Source organism: Aythya fuligula, chromosome Z (genome assembly GCF_009819795.1).
Source record: "Aythya fuligula isolate bAytFul2 chromosome Z, bAytFul2.pri, whole genome shotgun sequence".
NCBI classification, from domain to species: domain Eukaryota; kingdom Metazoa; phylum Chordata; class Aves; order Anseriformes; family Anatidae; genus Aythya; species Aythya fuligula.
The window spans coordinates 22,356,296-22,374,044 of NC_045593.1; the positions used below are offsets into that span (position 1 = coordinate 22,356,296).

Consider the following 17,749-nt stretch of genomic DNA (forward strand, 5'->3'; position numbering starts at 1 on the left):
GTTTGTGCAGACTTTTCTGGGGAATGACATCGAGAAGATTCAACAAGACAAGTTTATAATAAGCAGCATGTGGTATGGATCCACTCTACAATCTTGATGACAAATTTTCATTACAGCAACTGCTATCCCTATTCATATGAAGTGATGCCAAAAAAGCAGTAGCCTTCCAGAATAATAACTATAATAACTGGCTTTAGAAGTGAAGATTTAATGGGCTACTTTGTAACAAAAAACTGAAATGTTAAAACTGTACAAGTATATTTCACAAATCCACAAAATAAAAAAAAAAAAAAATAAAAAAAAAAAAAATAAAAATAAAAAGGCAAAAAAAAAAAAAAGGCTAATCTTTCTAATGGTTGTGAAGACTTCTACTTGGGATTTTATATGTGAATTATTTTGCTTTCTATTATAATCCACCCTGTATTATATTATTTCACATTACTACTACTGTTACTAATCTTCTGCACTTAATAAATCCTAAAATCCACCAAGAAAAGAAAAGGAGAAATTCAATTGCTCAATAAACAGAAAGCTTTCCCTGCTATGAGAGTGCTGACCATAATCATCCTTACTTGCCAAAACACAACAGTAAGAGTTCAATGAATTATGGGTAAAAATACATCATTACTTTTTTTTTTTCTCTTTATTTACCAAAATCTGAAGCAAATTCTCAGAATAAAATATGATTATTTCTCCTTCCAGTCTATATATCTCCATCCCATTTTTCTTAATGTTTCTAATAGAATACAGCCACTGAAAATTAAAATGTTTCCAACTGGAGAGTTTATTCATAATTAAATCTTTAAGTATTTGAGAAAAATTATAAGATATCTGTGTGATATGTCAGAAGACGATGGAAGTTCTCTGCTTGTGAGGGCATTTCTGATTGCTTCATAATCCACTGCTATTTTTCTCTCTAAACAAATTATCACCTATGTGTTCAGCAATGCGGTGTGTTTCATAGGGCAACATTAGCCTGACTTGAAATTAGAAGTAAATAAAAAAACTTGTAAAAAACAGTCTTACTTACATATATATGTATATATATATAAATGCAAAATACTTCAATTCCAATAATATCCTTCACATGCTTTTTATAAATACCACTCCTTACTACAATGACTACATGTCCATGTATGTAAATTTCTTTTGTTAGTGAGATTGATTAACTTTTCTGAAGACAGCATCAGAGCACTGATGATTAGCAGTAAGAACAGCAATATCCTACAGTCAACTGGGAACTGAAGAAGAAGTTGTGCTCTCAAAGCAGGTCCCTGATGCCCTGATGCAGATGCCCATGCCTAAGGTGATATCCCTGGAAAGGAAGGGGGTTGAGGGGTGGAAGAGTGGCAGGGCACATCTAGAAGCACTCATCTCTGGCAAGCATTATATACGGTTAATGCTTTCTATGTGGTTATTTCACAATGTCAATGTTTGCATTGTATTATAGGACGTAAGTGGCTATGTCATAAGTCACTAAACACAGCTGCTACTTTGTATTGCTTGTAACATTTTTCTCTACTGAAAGGCTCATAAAAGGAGATAATAAATCAAAGAAATACAATATGTTACCTGCCTTTAATTTTCATAGTTTAAGTATTCTTTTCACATTATTACAGTGACTTTTTAGAACAGATTTTTTACTACTGTAAAAAATTTACTTTACTACTTTGGAAACTTATAACATTCTCTGAAATATCCCACACACATGTTTACTTAAATTTCAGAGGGAAGCATTGTTTTGCCTGCCTCTGCTAAAAAAAGCCATAGCTATGTAAGGGGGTTGATGTAAAGAGAGATTGTGTTACCCTCTATTTCCCTTGTTGAAGCTAACCAGTGCTCAACTAAAATTTGTGTAAATTTATTTTTTTTTTAAGCTATAACTTTTTATGGAACTGCAGAAGATAGTGAGATGAAATACAGATACAGTGATCTCATTGTAGTAATTTTGAAAAACTAGAGAACTTTTACCCAGCAATTTTGAATAATTGGATGGCTTGCCCACAGGAAAGGGGGGGGAAATACATTCTGAGGGCTACTGAAAATGGCATTTTCAGGCAACAAGCCCAAGGGTGCTCACAATAGGTGCCTGTAATTGAAATACAGTGGGGAAAATTGCCTCTTTGGCCCATACCATGTTTTGATTAAATGCATGTGCACTGAACTATGACAAAATAAGGTAGCATAACCTTAGCTCAAGGCATAATAAACTAAATTCATGCCTTATGCAATTCTTCTGAAGAAAGGAATAATCTTCAAGGAACAGAATTGATCCATTGAGTTGCCTGCTCTGTTTGCTTGTTGTCTGGATGATTTTCCCTCTGCACAAAAGATGGTTAAGACAGGGTATTAGTCTTGGTGTGGAGAGCTTTGAACCTGGGAGTTCCCAATTTTACAACCAAGTTTAACCGTAGATTGCCTTCTGAGCCACACCACAGGAAGAAAGATCAATGTGATATTTAGTAACATAGCTTTATATCACTGCACCTGTTTTACTTTTAAATGGGTTTTGCAGATTTATTAGAGCTAATTTCCCCTCTTACAGAGTAAGAAAAAGGCAGAGCTTTTAAACTTCATATTATCGTAGACATCCAAAGTACTGAACTTAGCACAACCCATCGCTGTGCTTCTGTCTTGTGTTAGATCTTTTGCAAAATATTTTTGCAAAATCTTGCAAAATATTTTTGGGTACAACCAGCAGTTTGTGGGTCTTCTTGTTCAGAACCTCAGGTGTTCCAGTAAGCCCAGACAGCCATGTCTGTTTTGGACAAAGATATGTCCCCTTTTAGAGACAGAGTCTGGGAGATGGCACATAGATGAGCATTCAAAGGAAGAAGAAAAAGCCACGTGCCTGGCTTGAGCAAAGCTGGCAGTAGCTCTTAGGACTGGGTACAATAAAGGCAAAAAGTAAAGTTTGTTGAAGGCACTTTGCAACAGGTAGTTTGACTAGATCAGACCATCTTTGGCTCAGCAGTGGGCCTGACCTAACATTTAGCATAACCTGCCTAGCGTGAAGAGAGTAGTCATTTCCACTTCACGAGAAGAACTTCCTGATACAGCCCTTCAGTGTCAGGCCTCTTCTCCAAAGCAGACTGGGTCAATTCACTATCATGGATGCTCTCACTCACTGACTGGTCCTTTCCTGCCTTCGGGAGACTGCAAGTGCAAAAAAGCTACCTCGAGGGCAAACCCTAAATACTATCATTGGCATCCTACCTTCACCCAGGGCCTTTGCCTACATAGCCTCATGTGAATTACCCATGTTGTCCACCACATACAAGAAACTAGAGAAAAAGTCTGGAAGATGATGGAGAGCAAATGGCCACCAATTTGAAGGAAACACCTAGCCTACCCGTTCATCTGCATTAAACATACCTTTCCCACAACTTCTACCTGAGATCAGCAGTGGGATGGGTGGACAGGCAGCTGGCCAAGCCTGAGTCCAGCCAGCACCTCTAAGTGTGATCCAGGTGCTGTATCTGATGATACAGGTGTCTGTCTTCAGTTACAAGCCTGCTCCCCTTCATCTGGCAGCACTCCTTCAAAGCCCATTTAGAAATTAATGTCTAGTGAGATTCCGACTTCAAAGACATATTTATGTGTCAAATTTAATAGCTTCCCAAATATTTCACAACCCACTTTGGTTCAAAAGCCCTGTGCTTAGACTACGGCAGTTCAAGCAGACAGCCATTATATCTATTTTCTTCTGTCACTGGATATTTTAAAATCATAACCAGCCACTTAGGTATCAAATTGAAAAATGACATTTTCCTTCTGAGCCACTTGAGCAAAAGATTACAGTATAATCCAGCTCTTTTATGAAGCTAGAAGAAGTTTTTGGATTTCTGTTAAAAGATGACATTGTAAACAACAGTTTCCAGAGATTATATGTGTGAAATAGTACGGTCTGTACTGTATGGTACAAAGTCCATTCTGTACAAACTCCCTTAGGCCTACATTCACCAACCAAACCAGCCACAATGGGAGTGCCAAGAAGAAGGAACAAGGTGCAAGTTAAAATAGGCTGCAGATAACACCTTTAGTTTACATCATCTTCATCTCCTCTGTGTGTGTGTTACAAATCAGCAGAGTGGGTGTAAATAGCTCTGAAATGTGAAAGTCAACTTGGAAGGATTGACCCTGTCTAATAGCAAAATATGCCTCAAGTACTGTTTAGTACAAACAATAAAACAAGTTGTTATTACAAAGGGAGCAGATACTGACCTCTGATTGTGCTTTCCAACATTTCCATTACAGGACCCTTGTGGGTATTTCATTTGTCTGCTTGTGGTTTGTTTGCTTGAAGGATATTTTTTTTCCTTTTTAAGACCTTTGCTGTTTTCAACAAATCTGTGAAGCTTGAGAGAACCATCTGGATGGTCATGTGTCTTTTTCTCATTTTCTTAGTCCTATCAAATTTTGTTCAGGTTTAGTAATTTTTAAAATATTTTATAATCCATCTGTTTCCCATCCCTCATCTACATTCTGCAGGACAATGCTGACAGCCTGCCAAACTAACTTGGCACAGACATCTGCAAGGCTGGGATTTGTGGCCACATGTAAGTGTTTGCAAGGGTTGTGTCTGTGGTCATCTGCATGCCTGAGAATTTTCCTTTACTCTTAATTGAAAGATGCATGAAAACACCAATGAATCTCTCACCCAGTGCCCAAGTTAAGAAGCCACTTCATTAAGCCAAATAGTTTTCCTACGTTCTAGCTATGGAATGGCTCCTGCAACAATTTTTGTTGTTGTTGTTTCCAGTCTAACAGAAGGAACTTCATACCATGGAGTTGCCCCTTTTTGTGGCTGGAAGTCATGCTGACTACTCTTAGAGAACAGGGCTCAGCTGTAGGCAGCAAGATAAGGTGAGGCTCACAACAACATAGACCCAGCAGGGTGAACTGGGCTGGGATCCAGCCATTTAGAAGATGCAATAACTACACCGAGCATTTTTTTTGAAAGTATGAGATGTATGATCATTTTTAGATTTCACAGAGCCCCCACTAGGACAGCTCCCGTGCTACATGATAGTAATTCTGGATTTTCTCCAGATGTATCTAAGAGGTAATACTTACCCACACTGTTAAAAATCCTTCTCTGAGCAGCCATGAAACTGAAATTCTCTCCCAGCATCCTTTTCTGTTTCTTCTCTCTGAGGGCTGAATTGCTTGGTTATGTGTTTTAATATAAGATTCACAATGTTGCCCTGAACAATGTTTGAAACTGCAGATTCCAAAGACTGTGGTTTTGTTTGTTTGTTTGTTTGTTTGTTGCTGTTGTTTTTTTTTCCTTTAAACTGTGATGATACTGTGGGGCATTCTTTTGAGGGATTTTATTCTTGTTTTTACCAGCCTATAGCATGTTTCTGCCAGAATAGGAATGTCAGAAGACAGTAGGGAGTCATATATTTCACAGGGAAATTTTATATTAAAAAAAATATATATATTAAACTGTTTCATATATATAAATAGGTGAAATAGACTAACAGACTAGTCAGTCACTTTGTGGTTTGATCCAAAATAGATGATTCCAGTATATCCTCCCCTTTCTTCTACCCCTTCCCCTCCCCTGCCCTAACCATAAGTGCATTTGGCTGGTATAAGTGTGCTCAGAGATCTCTGCCAGTATCTCTTGTCAGACATGGATCTAGGCCCCACCTTTGCCTGGACAGGAGCCACAGAGCAGTGAAAATTCAAAGACACTTTCTTCTCATTTTACAGCAGTCTAAAGAAGCATTTTTAAAGGAAGAAAAGGGTAAAGCGTTTGTATCTATGTCTGTCCTTTGGATTCACAATTGACTCAAGTTGTTAAAACTCAATTTTCTGTGGCACTGTTTGAAACATTTTGCTTTCTATTTGGATTTTTAGATATTCATTGCTTGAGCTTCCACAGACCTCTTAAAACTAAAATGAAGTTTTCTAAACTGAGAGGAGGTTGGTCATTAGTGGAGCAAATCCAATACCACAACCAAGTACACATATTGATTCAATATAGAATTGATGTCTCCTTTTAAAAACTCTAAATTCTCTATTTGCTTGCTTTGTTTTGTTTTAATCTTAGTAGAAATCAAATTAGCAATGTGAAAACCGCATCCCAGAAACAAAATTCCCCGTCTTTGAAAAGAGGCTGTTTCCCCCATGCTGCAGAAACAGAAAAGGATTCAATTTAAAACTGCTCAGGTCTCCCCCGAGTTCAGGGGCGATACTTCTGCTGCGGCTTTGTGCTGGGGGGCAGCCGGCGAGAGTCTGCGGGGGCCTGAAGGGGTCTGCGGGTGTCCGGCCCGGCCTGAGCCGCCCCGCATGTGCCATCCCCCTTGGCAAAGCCAGAGGGGGAAAGCACGCCTCGCCCCTCTGTGCAAGCCGAAGGGACCCGCACCCCCCAGCCCCGCAGTTCCTTCCCGGTGGATGTGACCCCCGCAGCCCGCGGGCCCGGTTTGGGGTCTTTGCCCCCCTCCGTCCCCCTGTCTGTCGCTCCTGGGAGCGGGCTGGGGGTCAGCAGAGGAAGGGAGCGGCTCGGGAGAGGTGTGTGTGGGGGGGGGACGTTCGCAGTGAGGTTTGGGGTTAAAAAGTGTAGAACAGAACAGAAACGGGCTCGCAGGAGCCGGCGTGGCTGTAGGGAGGATGCAGCAGGAGGAGCAAACCTCGCAGTTTGGAGGTTCCCCGTGGTCCCCCGGCCACCCGGAGGGTTCCGCCGAGCCCCGACCCCTCTCCTGGTCCCGAAATAGCCGAGCACTGGCACTCGGGGCAGGTCTGGGCTCCCTAAGCCGCTACAGGCTGCGCAGGCTGCTGGCGCTATGGCACTGCGAGAACGCCCGGGACACACGTGGTTAGGAAAGATCAAAGCGGAGGTAAGAGCAGAAACCACTTTAATTGCGAAAATGAGGTCGAATAAGGTTTTCAGAAAGTCAGCTATATCCCCGAGGCTGTTAAAAGCACTATTGCCGTTTAATGTAAGCGGTTAAAGTTCAGAAACGACTGGACACTTACATTCACGCGACGCGCAGACTTAACATTCCCTTTTGCCTACAGTTAACATAGATTACACCATACTAAACAGGAAAATATCTATGTGTATATATATTTGGTCAAGCATTCCGTTCAGGCGGCCCGTCGCAGGGGTCCCGGCAGGGTGTCAGGGCGGGCCGGGCTTTCTGTCCTGCCGTCCTGCCGCCACCAGGGCCAGGCGGGGAAGGGGACGGGGAAGCAGCCCGGGGCGAAGCAGCTGGGATTACAGGGAGAGGGGGGAGCCCCTGCCGGGGGAGGCTCGCTGAGCCGCCGCGGGGAGCAGCCAGGTGGGGGCTCTCCTCTCCCTGCCCTTGGCACCGCAGTGGCACTGCCTGCTTCTGGCCGCAGCTCTGGTTTTGGGGGGTGGTCGTGCTTACCCTTGCCGGGGCTGGCCCGGGGGAGGAGAGAGCCGCCCCTTTCCATGCTGCGCTGAGAGATGTCGCTTTCGCCACCTGCGGCTGCCGCCGGGATGCTGTCAGCCCCTCCCCTGCTGCCACGGAGCACATGGCAGTGTTTTGGTTGACCGGTTTGGTTAGTTCTGCTGTGTTTGTTTTAGGTTTTTTTTTTTTTTTTTTTTTTTTTTAGTTGTTGTTTTGTTTTGTTTTCTTTTCTGTTTTCCCGAGCAAAGTGTGCCGCATCTGGCTGTCTCCGAAACAACAGCAAAGTCTCCGGAGAAACTTTCAAGCGGCTTCAAAAAAGATCAAAAAAAAAAAAAAAGAAGAAGAAATAAAAAGAACTGCTACTTGCCGGCTGTTCAAACTCCCTGTGCCGCCGCGTGCGCGGTGAACTCAGAGACGGTCTCACAGCGCCAAGCTTTTCCAAGGCATTTTAAAAAAATACACATCTCCATGTAATGAGGCATGGGAACTGCCCGTTCCCTCCCCGCGGTGTAACCAAGGGAAGCCCGATGAACTGGAAGGTCCTAACAGAGCAGGAGAGCTGTTACACACACATAAGGCAGAGGGAATGATGCTGGAAGTACCTTGCAAGGTTACAAACCACTGTCTCAGTTCCCCCAAGTAAATAAATCCCCGTGGCGGTTTCAAGCCCAAAGCCCCTTCCTCCTCTGGGAAAGTCGCCTTCAGCTTCCTCACTCACAGCGCAGAGCGAGGTCGGACTCGGAGCCCACCGCCGCCTCCTATTAAATCCAGTAAAAAAGCCCGACACGGCGGTGTTCTGCATAGGGTGGTTTATTTTTACCGATGCTACTCGGGCAGACGCCGTGGTTTTACAGCGACCACAAGCAACGACCTGCAAAACCCTAAAGCCTACCCAGAATGACAGCAGGGAAGGAGGCGGCAGCGCAGCCCCGGCGGCCGCATCCTGACACCTCGCTGCTCCCGACGGAGCCCCGCTCTGCCCTGCCCGGCACAGTACGGCACGGCACGGCCCTTGTCCGATCAGCGGAGGGGCGAGGGGCGAGGGCGCCCTGCGAGGGAGGTCCCGGCGCCCCCCGGCCTCCTACCGGCGCTGGGGAGGGTCTGGGCGGGGGGTGCACTGCTGAGGGGGGCAGGCGGGAGGGAGCCAGGGGCAGGAGCCGCCGCTGCCCCGTCCCGGAGCGGGGGGCTTCACTGCCTGCAGAATTTGCACTTGATAATTTTCTTAAAAGCACTTTGGAAGTCTTTGTTGAAATAGGCATAGATGATGGGGTTGAGGAGGGAGTTGGAGTAGCCCAGCCAGTTGATGACTGCCCCCAGCCACTCGGGCATGTAGCACTTACTGTCACAAAAGGGCAGGACCAGCGCCACGATGAAGAATGGCAGCCAGCAGAGGATGAAGGTGCCCATAATGATGCCCAGGGTCTTGACAGTCTTCCTCTCCCGGGACAAAGCCATCCTCCGCTTGGCCTCCGTGTTCTTCTCGTTGCGCCGCTCAAAGGTGGGGGGCGGCGGGGAGCCGCACGCCTCGCTGGGCAGCGGCAGGTGAGTCTTGGAGGAGCTGTTACAGCGCTGGACCTCGATGATCTCCAGGGCTGCCCCGTCCTCGCCCTGCCGCACGGCGCCGTTGACACAGGCGCCGGTCCTGGGCTCCACAGTCCGCCGCCAGCTCTTGCCGGGCTCCCCGTTGCTTTTCTTCTGCAGGGTGGCCGGGGAGAGGGTGAGGCAAGTGTCGGCGATTTTCTTCTTCTCCGCTTTCTTGACGGTCTTGCGGATCCTGAAGCGGGCCGCCTTGAAGATGCGGCCGTAGAGCACCAGCATGAGGAGCAGCGGGATGTAGAAGGCGCCGAAGGTGGAGTAGATGGTGTACCCGTGGTCCTTGCTGATGGTGCAGGCGTCGGGGTTCGAGCGGTCCTCGGGCGTTCTCCAGCCCAGCATGGGCGGGATGGATATCAAGAAGCCGATGAGCCAGGTCAGGCTGATGAGCACGGCGGCCCGCCGGGGAGTCCTCTTGTTGACATAGTCGATGGGGTCCGTGATGGCCCAGTACCTGTCCAAGGCGATGGCGCACAGGTGCAGGATGGAAGAGGTGCAGCACAGCACGTCCAGCGAGATGAAGATGTCGCAGGTGACCTGCCCCAGAGTCCACTTGTTCAGCACCTGGTAGAGGGCCGCCATGGGCAGCACCAGCACGGACACCATGAGGTCGGTGACGGCCAGCGAGCCGATGAGATAGTTAGCCACGGTTTGCAGGGAGCGCTCCAGGGCGATGGCCGCGATCACGCAGGCGTTGCCGCTCACGGCGCACAGGATGAGCGTGCCCAGGAGCAGCGAGGTGAGCAGCTGGTAGCCCAGGGTCACCTCGGCGAGGCCGGGGCCACCTGCCCCCTCGGGGGAGCGCTCTGGGGAGGTAGTGTTGTTGGCCACATCCATGCCGGGACGGGGGGGGTCGCTTCAGGAGACGGGCATGGGAAGAGGCGCCGGTCACTTGTGCGCTCCCCTGGCAGGAGGCATCGCCGCCCCGTGCGCTTTGGCCACGCCGGGGCCCCCCCGACACCCCTCCCTCCCCTATATAGCGCGGCGGGAGGCGGCCGAGGCTCGGAGGACGGCGGCTGGCGGAGCCGCCCCGCGCCCGCCCATCACCGCTGCCTCTGCCCAGCGCCCAGCCCCGGGCGGCGGGGGCGGCCCTCCCGCGGCCGCCGCTCGCCGCGCTGCTGCCCCTCGCTCCGCCGCTCTCCCGCGCCTCTCCTTACTGCCCTGCCTCCCTTCTCCCCACTCGCTTTCTCCCTCCCTCCTTCCCCTCCCCTTCCGTCCTCCCCCTCCATCCCGTCACGGGGGAGGGAGGGGGGGGTCTCGCTGGGTCTCTATCGTACCGCCGGGGGCCGGGTCGGAGGGGTGTCCGCGACTCCCCTCCGCCCCCTCTCCGGCTGAGGGGACACCGCAGGGACACCCACCAAGCCCCCGCAATTCTGCCTCCAAATCTCCTCCCAGCAGCTCCGCCCCGGGCAGTGAGGACTCTGGACTTCCCCTCGGGACCGGCTCCGGAGCTGGTGCGGGCTGTGCGAGGCGGGGGGGGGGCTTTCTGCGGCTAGGTGCTGCCGGCTGGGGTCGGGGGACACAACATGCGCCAGCGCTGCCCGCCGCCTTTGGGGTGCCGGGGCGCTTGGGGGCGCCGGGGGGCGCTTATTGCCACCAGCAGGCAGGCGGCGGCGGCCCCAGGGCACGGGGCACCGGGCGGCTCCACCGGGCTCTCCCGGTGGCGGGGCCGCCAGCACTTTCTGAGGGGTCGCACCACTGACCCCCGACCCCCGCGGGGCTCTGCACTCGCCCCAGCTCGGCCGCTGTGGGCACGGTGCTGCCGGGGGTGCCCGGGGAACAATATCAGCCTAGCCGCTGGTGCGGGGAGAGGGCGTATGGACAGCGTGTATAGCTCTGCGTGGTGTCTCGGGAGGGGTTGCTTTACATCTCAGTGCCGGGCAGGGCTCCTACTCAGTCGCTTACGAGCAAGGAAAACCCCATTGGTGATGATTCATGCCCTCGCCGCAGCGTCCTGGGGCGGTCGCCTGTCGTCGGGGGCTCCGCGCCAATTGCGCGGCTCCCCCGTGCCCAACTGGACACACGACATTGACCAAACTCGCATCCCGAGGCCACTGAGACGGGAAATTCAGTGCAACGCCCTTTGAAATCACTATTCTCCGAAGAAAAACATCAACAACATCAACAAATTCTATTACAGTTCCTCCCGAAAAGAAGGGGAAATGCTGAGTCTGAACGTGAAATGAGAAAAATATCTCTGGGAACAATCTTGAGTTAAAAAAAAAAAAAAAAAAAAAAAAAAAGTCAGATTGGCACATGTAAGTAAATACGTTAATATCCAGTATATGTATATAAAGAATAGTAAACCTGGGAAATACTTGTAATTAAAAAAAAAAAAAAAAAAAAAAAAAAAAAAAGTTGCGTGATTGACAGGCTTAACTTTACCTGTCTGTGAAAAGTAAAAAAAAAAAAAAAAAAAATGTCTTTGGAAGTGAGGAAGTGACTTATGTGGCAGGCTTTATAAGATTCTGCGGCTCAGTGTTTCTAACGATGTGAGAACATCTCTCACTCTAGCTTGTAATTATGCCTTGCAAGCTCAGAAAACGCAGAAAGCCAAATAAGTAATTGTTTAACAGGAAGATGTTGCCAGATTCTAACTTAATCAAACTTGAGATGAGAATCACAGAGCCTTGCTTTCACGAACTTAAGTTTCCTCATCTTCTCTCAGTCAGCACTTAACAATAAGTCTGAGTTCATAAATTCACAAGATTTGGATGGATTTCGGCCAATTCCTCTTTACTAGGGGACCAGGCTGCGTTTCTCCACCTCCAGGCTTTCAATCTTCACCACTTTAAATGATCAAGACACAAATATAGACTGGTTAAGGCTGGATAAGCTGAGCAGAGCTGTACCCCTGCCCGTCCGTTGTGTTAGCTGATCGTAATAACATTTACATGCTCTGTGTCCTATTGAAAGAAGATTTATGCTGTTGAGACACAGGCAAAACAAAACCCGTCTATTAATCGATATCTGAGTATGCTTTGCTTCTTCACTACCAAAACCTGTTCTCTTTTTAATGTCTCCTCAAATGCACGGCGCGGGTGGCTCCTAAGCAGTTGGATAGCAAGCCACAGCAAACCAAAGTTTGTGCTTCTTGCTGTTCAGAGACAGCTCGGTGTAACACAGAAAGTGCAAGTCTGTAAGGCAGGAAAATCACGAGGAGATTGTCCCAGCTCTCTTGCATGGTGGTGGGCAAGTCATTAGCCTAATTAGATTAGCCTGAAATTAGTGCTTCAGAGCCACGGGGGATGCAGGCTTTAGAAATCTACAAAGGTCTCTCAAAGAAGTTGTAAAACAGAGGGGTTTTACGCTGACACGGCCAAGAGGAGTCAATCTCAGCCGCTTTTTGCCCATAACTTCCAGCACAGAAGAATCGTTAGGGTCCTTTTCCAGTTGAAATATTTAAAATCAGCTTTACTCTTCAGTTTTGTTTTTTTGTTCAGAGACCGAAAGTCATTTCCCTCTCAATTAAATTGCGAGGCAATTTAGGCAACCATGGAGGGATGAGAGGGAGTAGGAGGTGGAAGAGTTAGACGAAGGGAAGACTCACTCTTTTGATGTGATAGCGCCTTTAATCCTACTAAGCATTTAAACAGCAAGATGCTGTTTAAACTTTCAAAAAACTAAATGAGGTGCTAATGTGTTTAGACAACCTAAGTCAAGCACCTAGGGAAATTCTTTGAGGAAAGTCATAACCTCATAAAATCCACACTGACTTGAGTGAAAATGAAACGGTATATTACTGCACAACCTAAGTCCAATTGAAATATTAATGTTATTCGGTTATGACACAGTTGCAGTAAAAGAAGAGGTGCCTCAGTAACTACAAAAAGAAAAGGCATTAATAACCATGGTAGGAGGTGCTTTACTGAGCGATTTCGTTTTACACACTTCAGGAAGAGCTACATACCCTTGATGCTCTCAGATTTTGACTGTATTATTTAGATGTATTTGCCAAGGTGAAACTGAAATGCTACAATTTGATCATAGCATTTTTTTCACGTGGCTGCATACAATGATTTGGTTTGAAAAGTATTTTGGTTTTGTATCTCTACCATTCAGCAGCTATAAGACAGTACTTCTGTTATCCAAAAAAAAAAAAAAAAAAAAAAAAAAAAAAAAAGTATTTAAGTAATGGTTTCAGAATCAATGGGCTTCACCAGAGAGCTAAGGAAATTAATGTTTTCATTTCACAGAAAGTGATCCAGTACATGCAGTTTGCTGTGGGAGAAATTCCAAACAGGTGGAAGAGAAGATGTGCCAAGAGAAAACCTACCAACTACAGACTTGAATTTTCTCATTAGGTATCTTGAAAATACAGCCAAGAGGAATTAGTATTACTCTTCCTTGTTCAAAACCTTCTGAAGAACAGCTACAATTTTAAAATACAGAAAAGAAAACAGGAATTTCATGGCTGGAGTGACTGTATAATTGAAACAGGTCCCCTCCACACAAGCTCATGCATTTCATTGTGAGAGATCCACATTGTAAGATACCTGCTGCATATTTCTGATCTTTCATAAACCTCAGAACATACCACAATACTTTAAAAATTTTAAGCTTTGTACAGTAAGAGGCAAAAAAATGCAGGAATAACACAGAAATGTTTAAGGCCATTGCTGCAGAGCTCTCAGACAAACTGGTCTGGAGCAAACTGAGTCCAAATCTGGCAATCTACTTAATCCTGAATTTGTGGGCAAGATGAACCAGCTGACATTCAGCGCCAGTAGCAGATCTATTCCCTGTGTCTTCTACCTAGCTATGGCCAATCCCTGAAGCCCTACACATCCAAAATATATATAGTATGTATATATATATATATAATCTTTCTTGAATCCTACAATTTGTCTCTTCAGTAACAATAGACTACACGTTTAGTCCAGTAGCAGAATGAGCAGAATGGGTGGGAGAAGGGGGGCGAGGGGGGAGGGAAGACTACATTTCTGATTTCTGTATCACCTTTGTGAACTGTCAGTATGTTTTCCCCTAAATTTCTCAGGTTCCATCTTTAAACAGTTATGGATTTTTCCCTATTTTCAAATGGCTATCTAAAAATTTGGCTACCGGCTAGAAATCTTCCAATTTATAATATATCTCCTAATTTTTTCTATAACACTCTCCTCTTCTAATTTGTAGTTCTTTCTACATCTCAAGTCTTTATTTTGGATCACAGCTGTAGCTAAGCAGATGAGATGTCACTAAGCTCCTGCTGAGCCACTTGGCTGCTTCTACACTACCTTCTGTCTAGACCACCTTCTGGGACATAGAGTTGGCTAGTTGTCTATGCAGTCCTCTCCAGCCAGCTCAGAGCTGGCTAGCTGTGGCCCAGCAAGAGTACCCAGATATTCTAGTAGTTCTGCAAGAATCATCTTGGGTCTAACATAAGTAACAGCATCAGCACAGCTCTCAGCTTCAGATCTGGATTTTGTCCTGCAAGGTATAGTGATGTCTCTCAGTCTGTTCTGTAACACTCCCAGTTTTGCAGATGCAGAAGAGTACACCCAAGTTCAGACCTGGCAAGATCTGCTAGTCTGGTGCCAGTCATGCCAAAACAGCAGTGCTGTTTAAATCTGCCTTAGCAGGTCTCAGGAGCAGTAGAGTAGTAGAGCAGCAGTTTACATGCTGCTAATGCAGTCTCTGGGAACTCTGCACTAAGCCCAGTCAGATTTCTGTTCCTTCTTCATTGCTCTTTTTATTTTGTTTGAGCCAGATAAATTGTTTGTGCCGAATAACCCAGAAGAATAATTGGGAATGTGCAGGAATAACTATCATCTCAGAACACTGGAGCATCTGCCTATTATTAACTATGTTTTCCATCACCTGAGATCTCCCAGTTTCCACTGTCATCCCAGACAATAATGAGCTGACTGCAATTTTCACTGTCTTGTTCTCATTCCATTCAGTTAGCTTATCACAGCTCTCATGTTCATCATTTTTATTAAGAACAGAAACAGATTGTCTAGGTACACAAGTACTTCTTTGCTACTTCTGCTTTCCTCTGCTAAGAGATTACAGAACTAACTAAAATTATAGCTTAACTCAACATAACCCACAAGAGGGGATAATTCATTCCACCTCACAGTCTTAGAGGTAGTAGAATAGTAAGTGATCATTTCTTCCAAAATGAATAAATGCTGTGTACATTCAAGTAGCATTACTGAAGTGAATCTGTTACCAGTGATTCCTGCTACCAAAATCATGGGGCATCTTTTATGCAGGTCTAGAACTTTAAGACAAATTTTGAAAAATGTCTGCTTTAATATTACTACTCTGTGAAGGAAAAAGACTTTTGAGCTTATTTGTTAAAACATAGGTTTTCATAATTTTACAGAAACATCTCAGAATTTTGACATTCTGGGAAAACTCAAGATTAGACTAAATTTTCTGTGTTGCCCCTTCTGTATGCAGTGCAGCTGTGATGAAGTAAGACCTGGAAGTTTGTCTCTTAACCATTTCTGCTTTTTCTTGATAATTAAGCTTCTAAGCACGGATTTGATCCCAGAGAAACACTAGGAAAATCTATTCAGTCGACTTTAATCATGCTGTGGAGAACAAAGCAATGTTCCAGCTACGCAGAGGTTTTTATCAGCACATCTCCTGTGTCAGAGACAAGGGAGAACAGTGCACAGAGCTGATGCACTAGGAGCCGGTCTCCATGAGGAAATATTTGTAGTTGGTTAAGAATCACCTCTGTGGTGCAATGCAGTCCTGAGAATCCAGAATCTGGCTAAATGGTTTCTTAAAAGCCACAGTCTGATATTTTTAATTGCATTAAAAATACTATATCACAAGTAATTCTTTCCCATTTGAAGTTTGCTAAATAAATCATTCTAATAACACCTGTTACACTATTCTAAAATTGCTGACTGGTTAAATCAGGCTGTTTCTCATAGTTAATTAAGATTATTCCATCTATTTATTTAACTCTCACATTCATCTTATAGCAAAATATACAGCCAGCTTAAAACATTTGCTGACAATACATACCATATTCCAGTAGTATTCTAGATGTTAAGCAATTTTTCTAGGTATTAAACAATATTTGCATGATTGTTTAAACAAGGACTGCCAATGCAATGTAAGCTTTGCAAGCATTTTTAAAATCTGCTGCTTTATTTTTTCACTTACTTGTTGCTTTGTTTAATGTATTTAATGGATATATTTCAGTGGATATATTCAAGCATTTTTGTTCCGGCCCCCTTCCACCCTCCCCTCTCTAACCTTACTCACCCCCAAGAATATGGAATACCTTCCAAATGAAAGGAATTTTATACAATGAGCATTACAGGACTCCCAGATGAATATAACTTTGGGAGAATTATTCTCCAAAGATTTTTTTTGCAATGCCTTTTTTTTTTTCCACTTTTAGATACATATATAATTTCAAGGAGACAAAATAATTTAAATATAATATATATATATATAATTATAATTATAAATAATTATAATATAAATATATAATTTAAAGGAGACAAAGTAAGAGAGAAATTATTCTGGAATAAAGGAAGTTATGAAAAAACATTTTGTCATTTCTCTAAATAATCTTCTACAGGTCTCAGCTTCAAGTATCAGACCGATCTAAATCAGTTTTCACAAAATAATGTTAAGGTATTTGAATCTTACAGCTGAGTTGTAGTATAGCAGCTGATGACTTCTTCTGCTCTCATCATGTGAGATTTTCATACTACACCAGAGCTAAAAAGTAAATTCCATACTCTTATTGTTTTCTCAGTCAATAAAGATGGCACTTACAACATCAATGCTTATAAAGGGTATAAACTCTTGATGCATACTGCAAGCTCAATAGTATTGGCTGCAGTTCAATGTGAATCCAAGCACAATATTTTTTGAAGATGTTATTATAAACTAATTTTAATTTCCTTACATTAAAATGAATATTATATTGTTTTTTTAAAAGACATTGTTATGAAAAACAAAGCTGATGTATAGAAATTAAATTTCTGCCTTATCTTTGCAGACTAAATTTATCCCATTAAATGAAAAAAATAAAATAATTTTATCTGTGCAGAGACAAGTCACACCTAGTCTTAAAGGCCTTCACCAACTCTGCATTTAGAGTGACCTTGACAAAGGTCATGAGGACGCTGCGTTTCCTAACCCATTAATTCCCTTTGCCTATGGCATTAGCAGTGACAGTACTAAACCACCATGTCTTCTCAGGAATATGGGACCCTGCTCATCATGGAAGGTTGTTGTCTTTGTTGGAAGTCAATGTGCTCTTGAGGAATTACTCAGCTGCGAACCCCTTCTTTTTCATTATGAATTTGTTGCTTAGTACTGAGCCCAAATGCTAGTATTAGAGGCAGCTGGAGTATGGCCAATGGTACACAGGAAGGCAGAAATGCTCATTTTAGCTGCAGCCCATACCTGATGTCTGTTTATAAAGATATACTACTCACTGTGACTGCTCATTAACTTTAAAGTGCCCTGCCAACTGAGTTCAGGTTAGGTTAAACACCTAGGATTCCCAATTAACAAATGAAGTTCAGAGATCCCCCCAACTTAATGATTCATAAAAGTTGATTCACTGTGCATACAGCTTCTTAACCCTTCTGGTAGTAAACGTAAAGGACTGTTACTTAGCCTATTCTCACCAAAGTAGTTCAGATACTTACTCCTACCAGCAGAGCTAGAAAACCCAGGAAGCTGCTGGTTTCTAATAGTTTTAAAAATCCTGAGTTTTCAGTTTGCCAGTTCCTTTTGATTATGTGTGTGTGGGATTAGGCCAGTTCAAAATTAAATTGCTGAAC

General features: G+C 44.7%; 1 protein-coding gene across 1 annotated transcript; it reads right to left on the bottom strand.

Annotated features, from left to right (window-relative positions):
• Positions 1-8,573: 8,573 nt before the first annotated feature.
• On the bottom strand, positions 8,574-9,815 carry HTR1A (5-hydroxytryptamine receptor 1A). The gene has a single exon (XM_032206507.1). It carries the CDS (start codon positions 9,813-9,815, stop codon positions 8,574-8,576), a length of 1,242 nt encoding a protein of 413 aa, XP_032062398.1.
• Between the last annotated feature and the right edge of the window lie 7,934 nt (positions 9,816-17,749).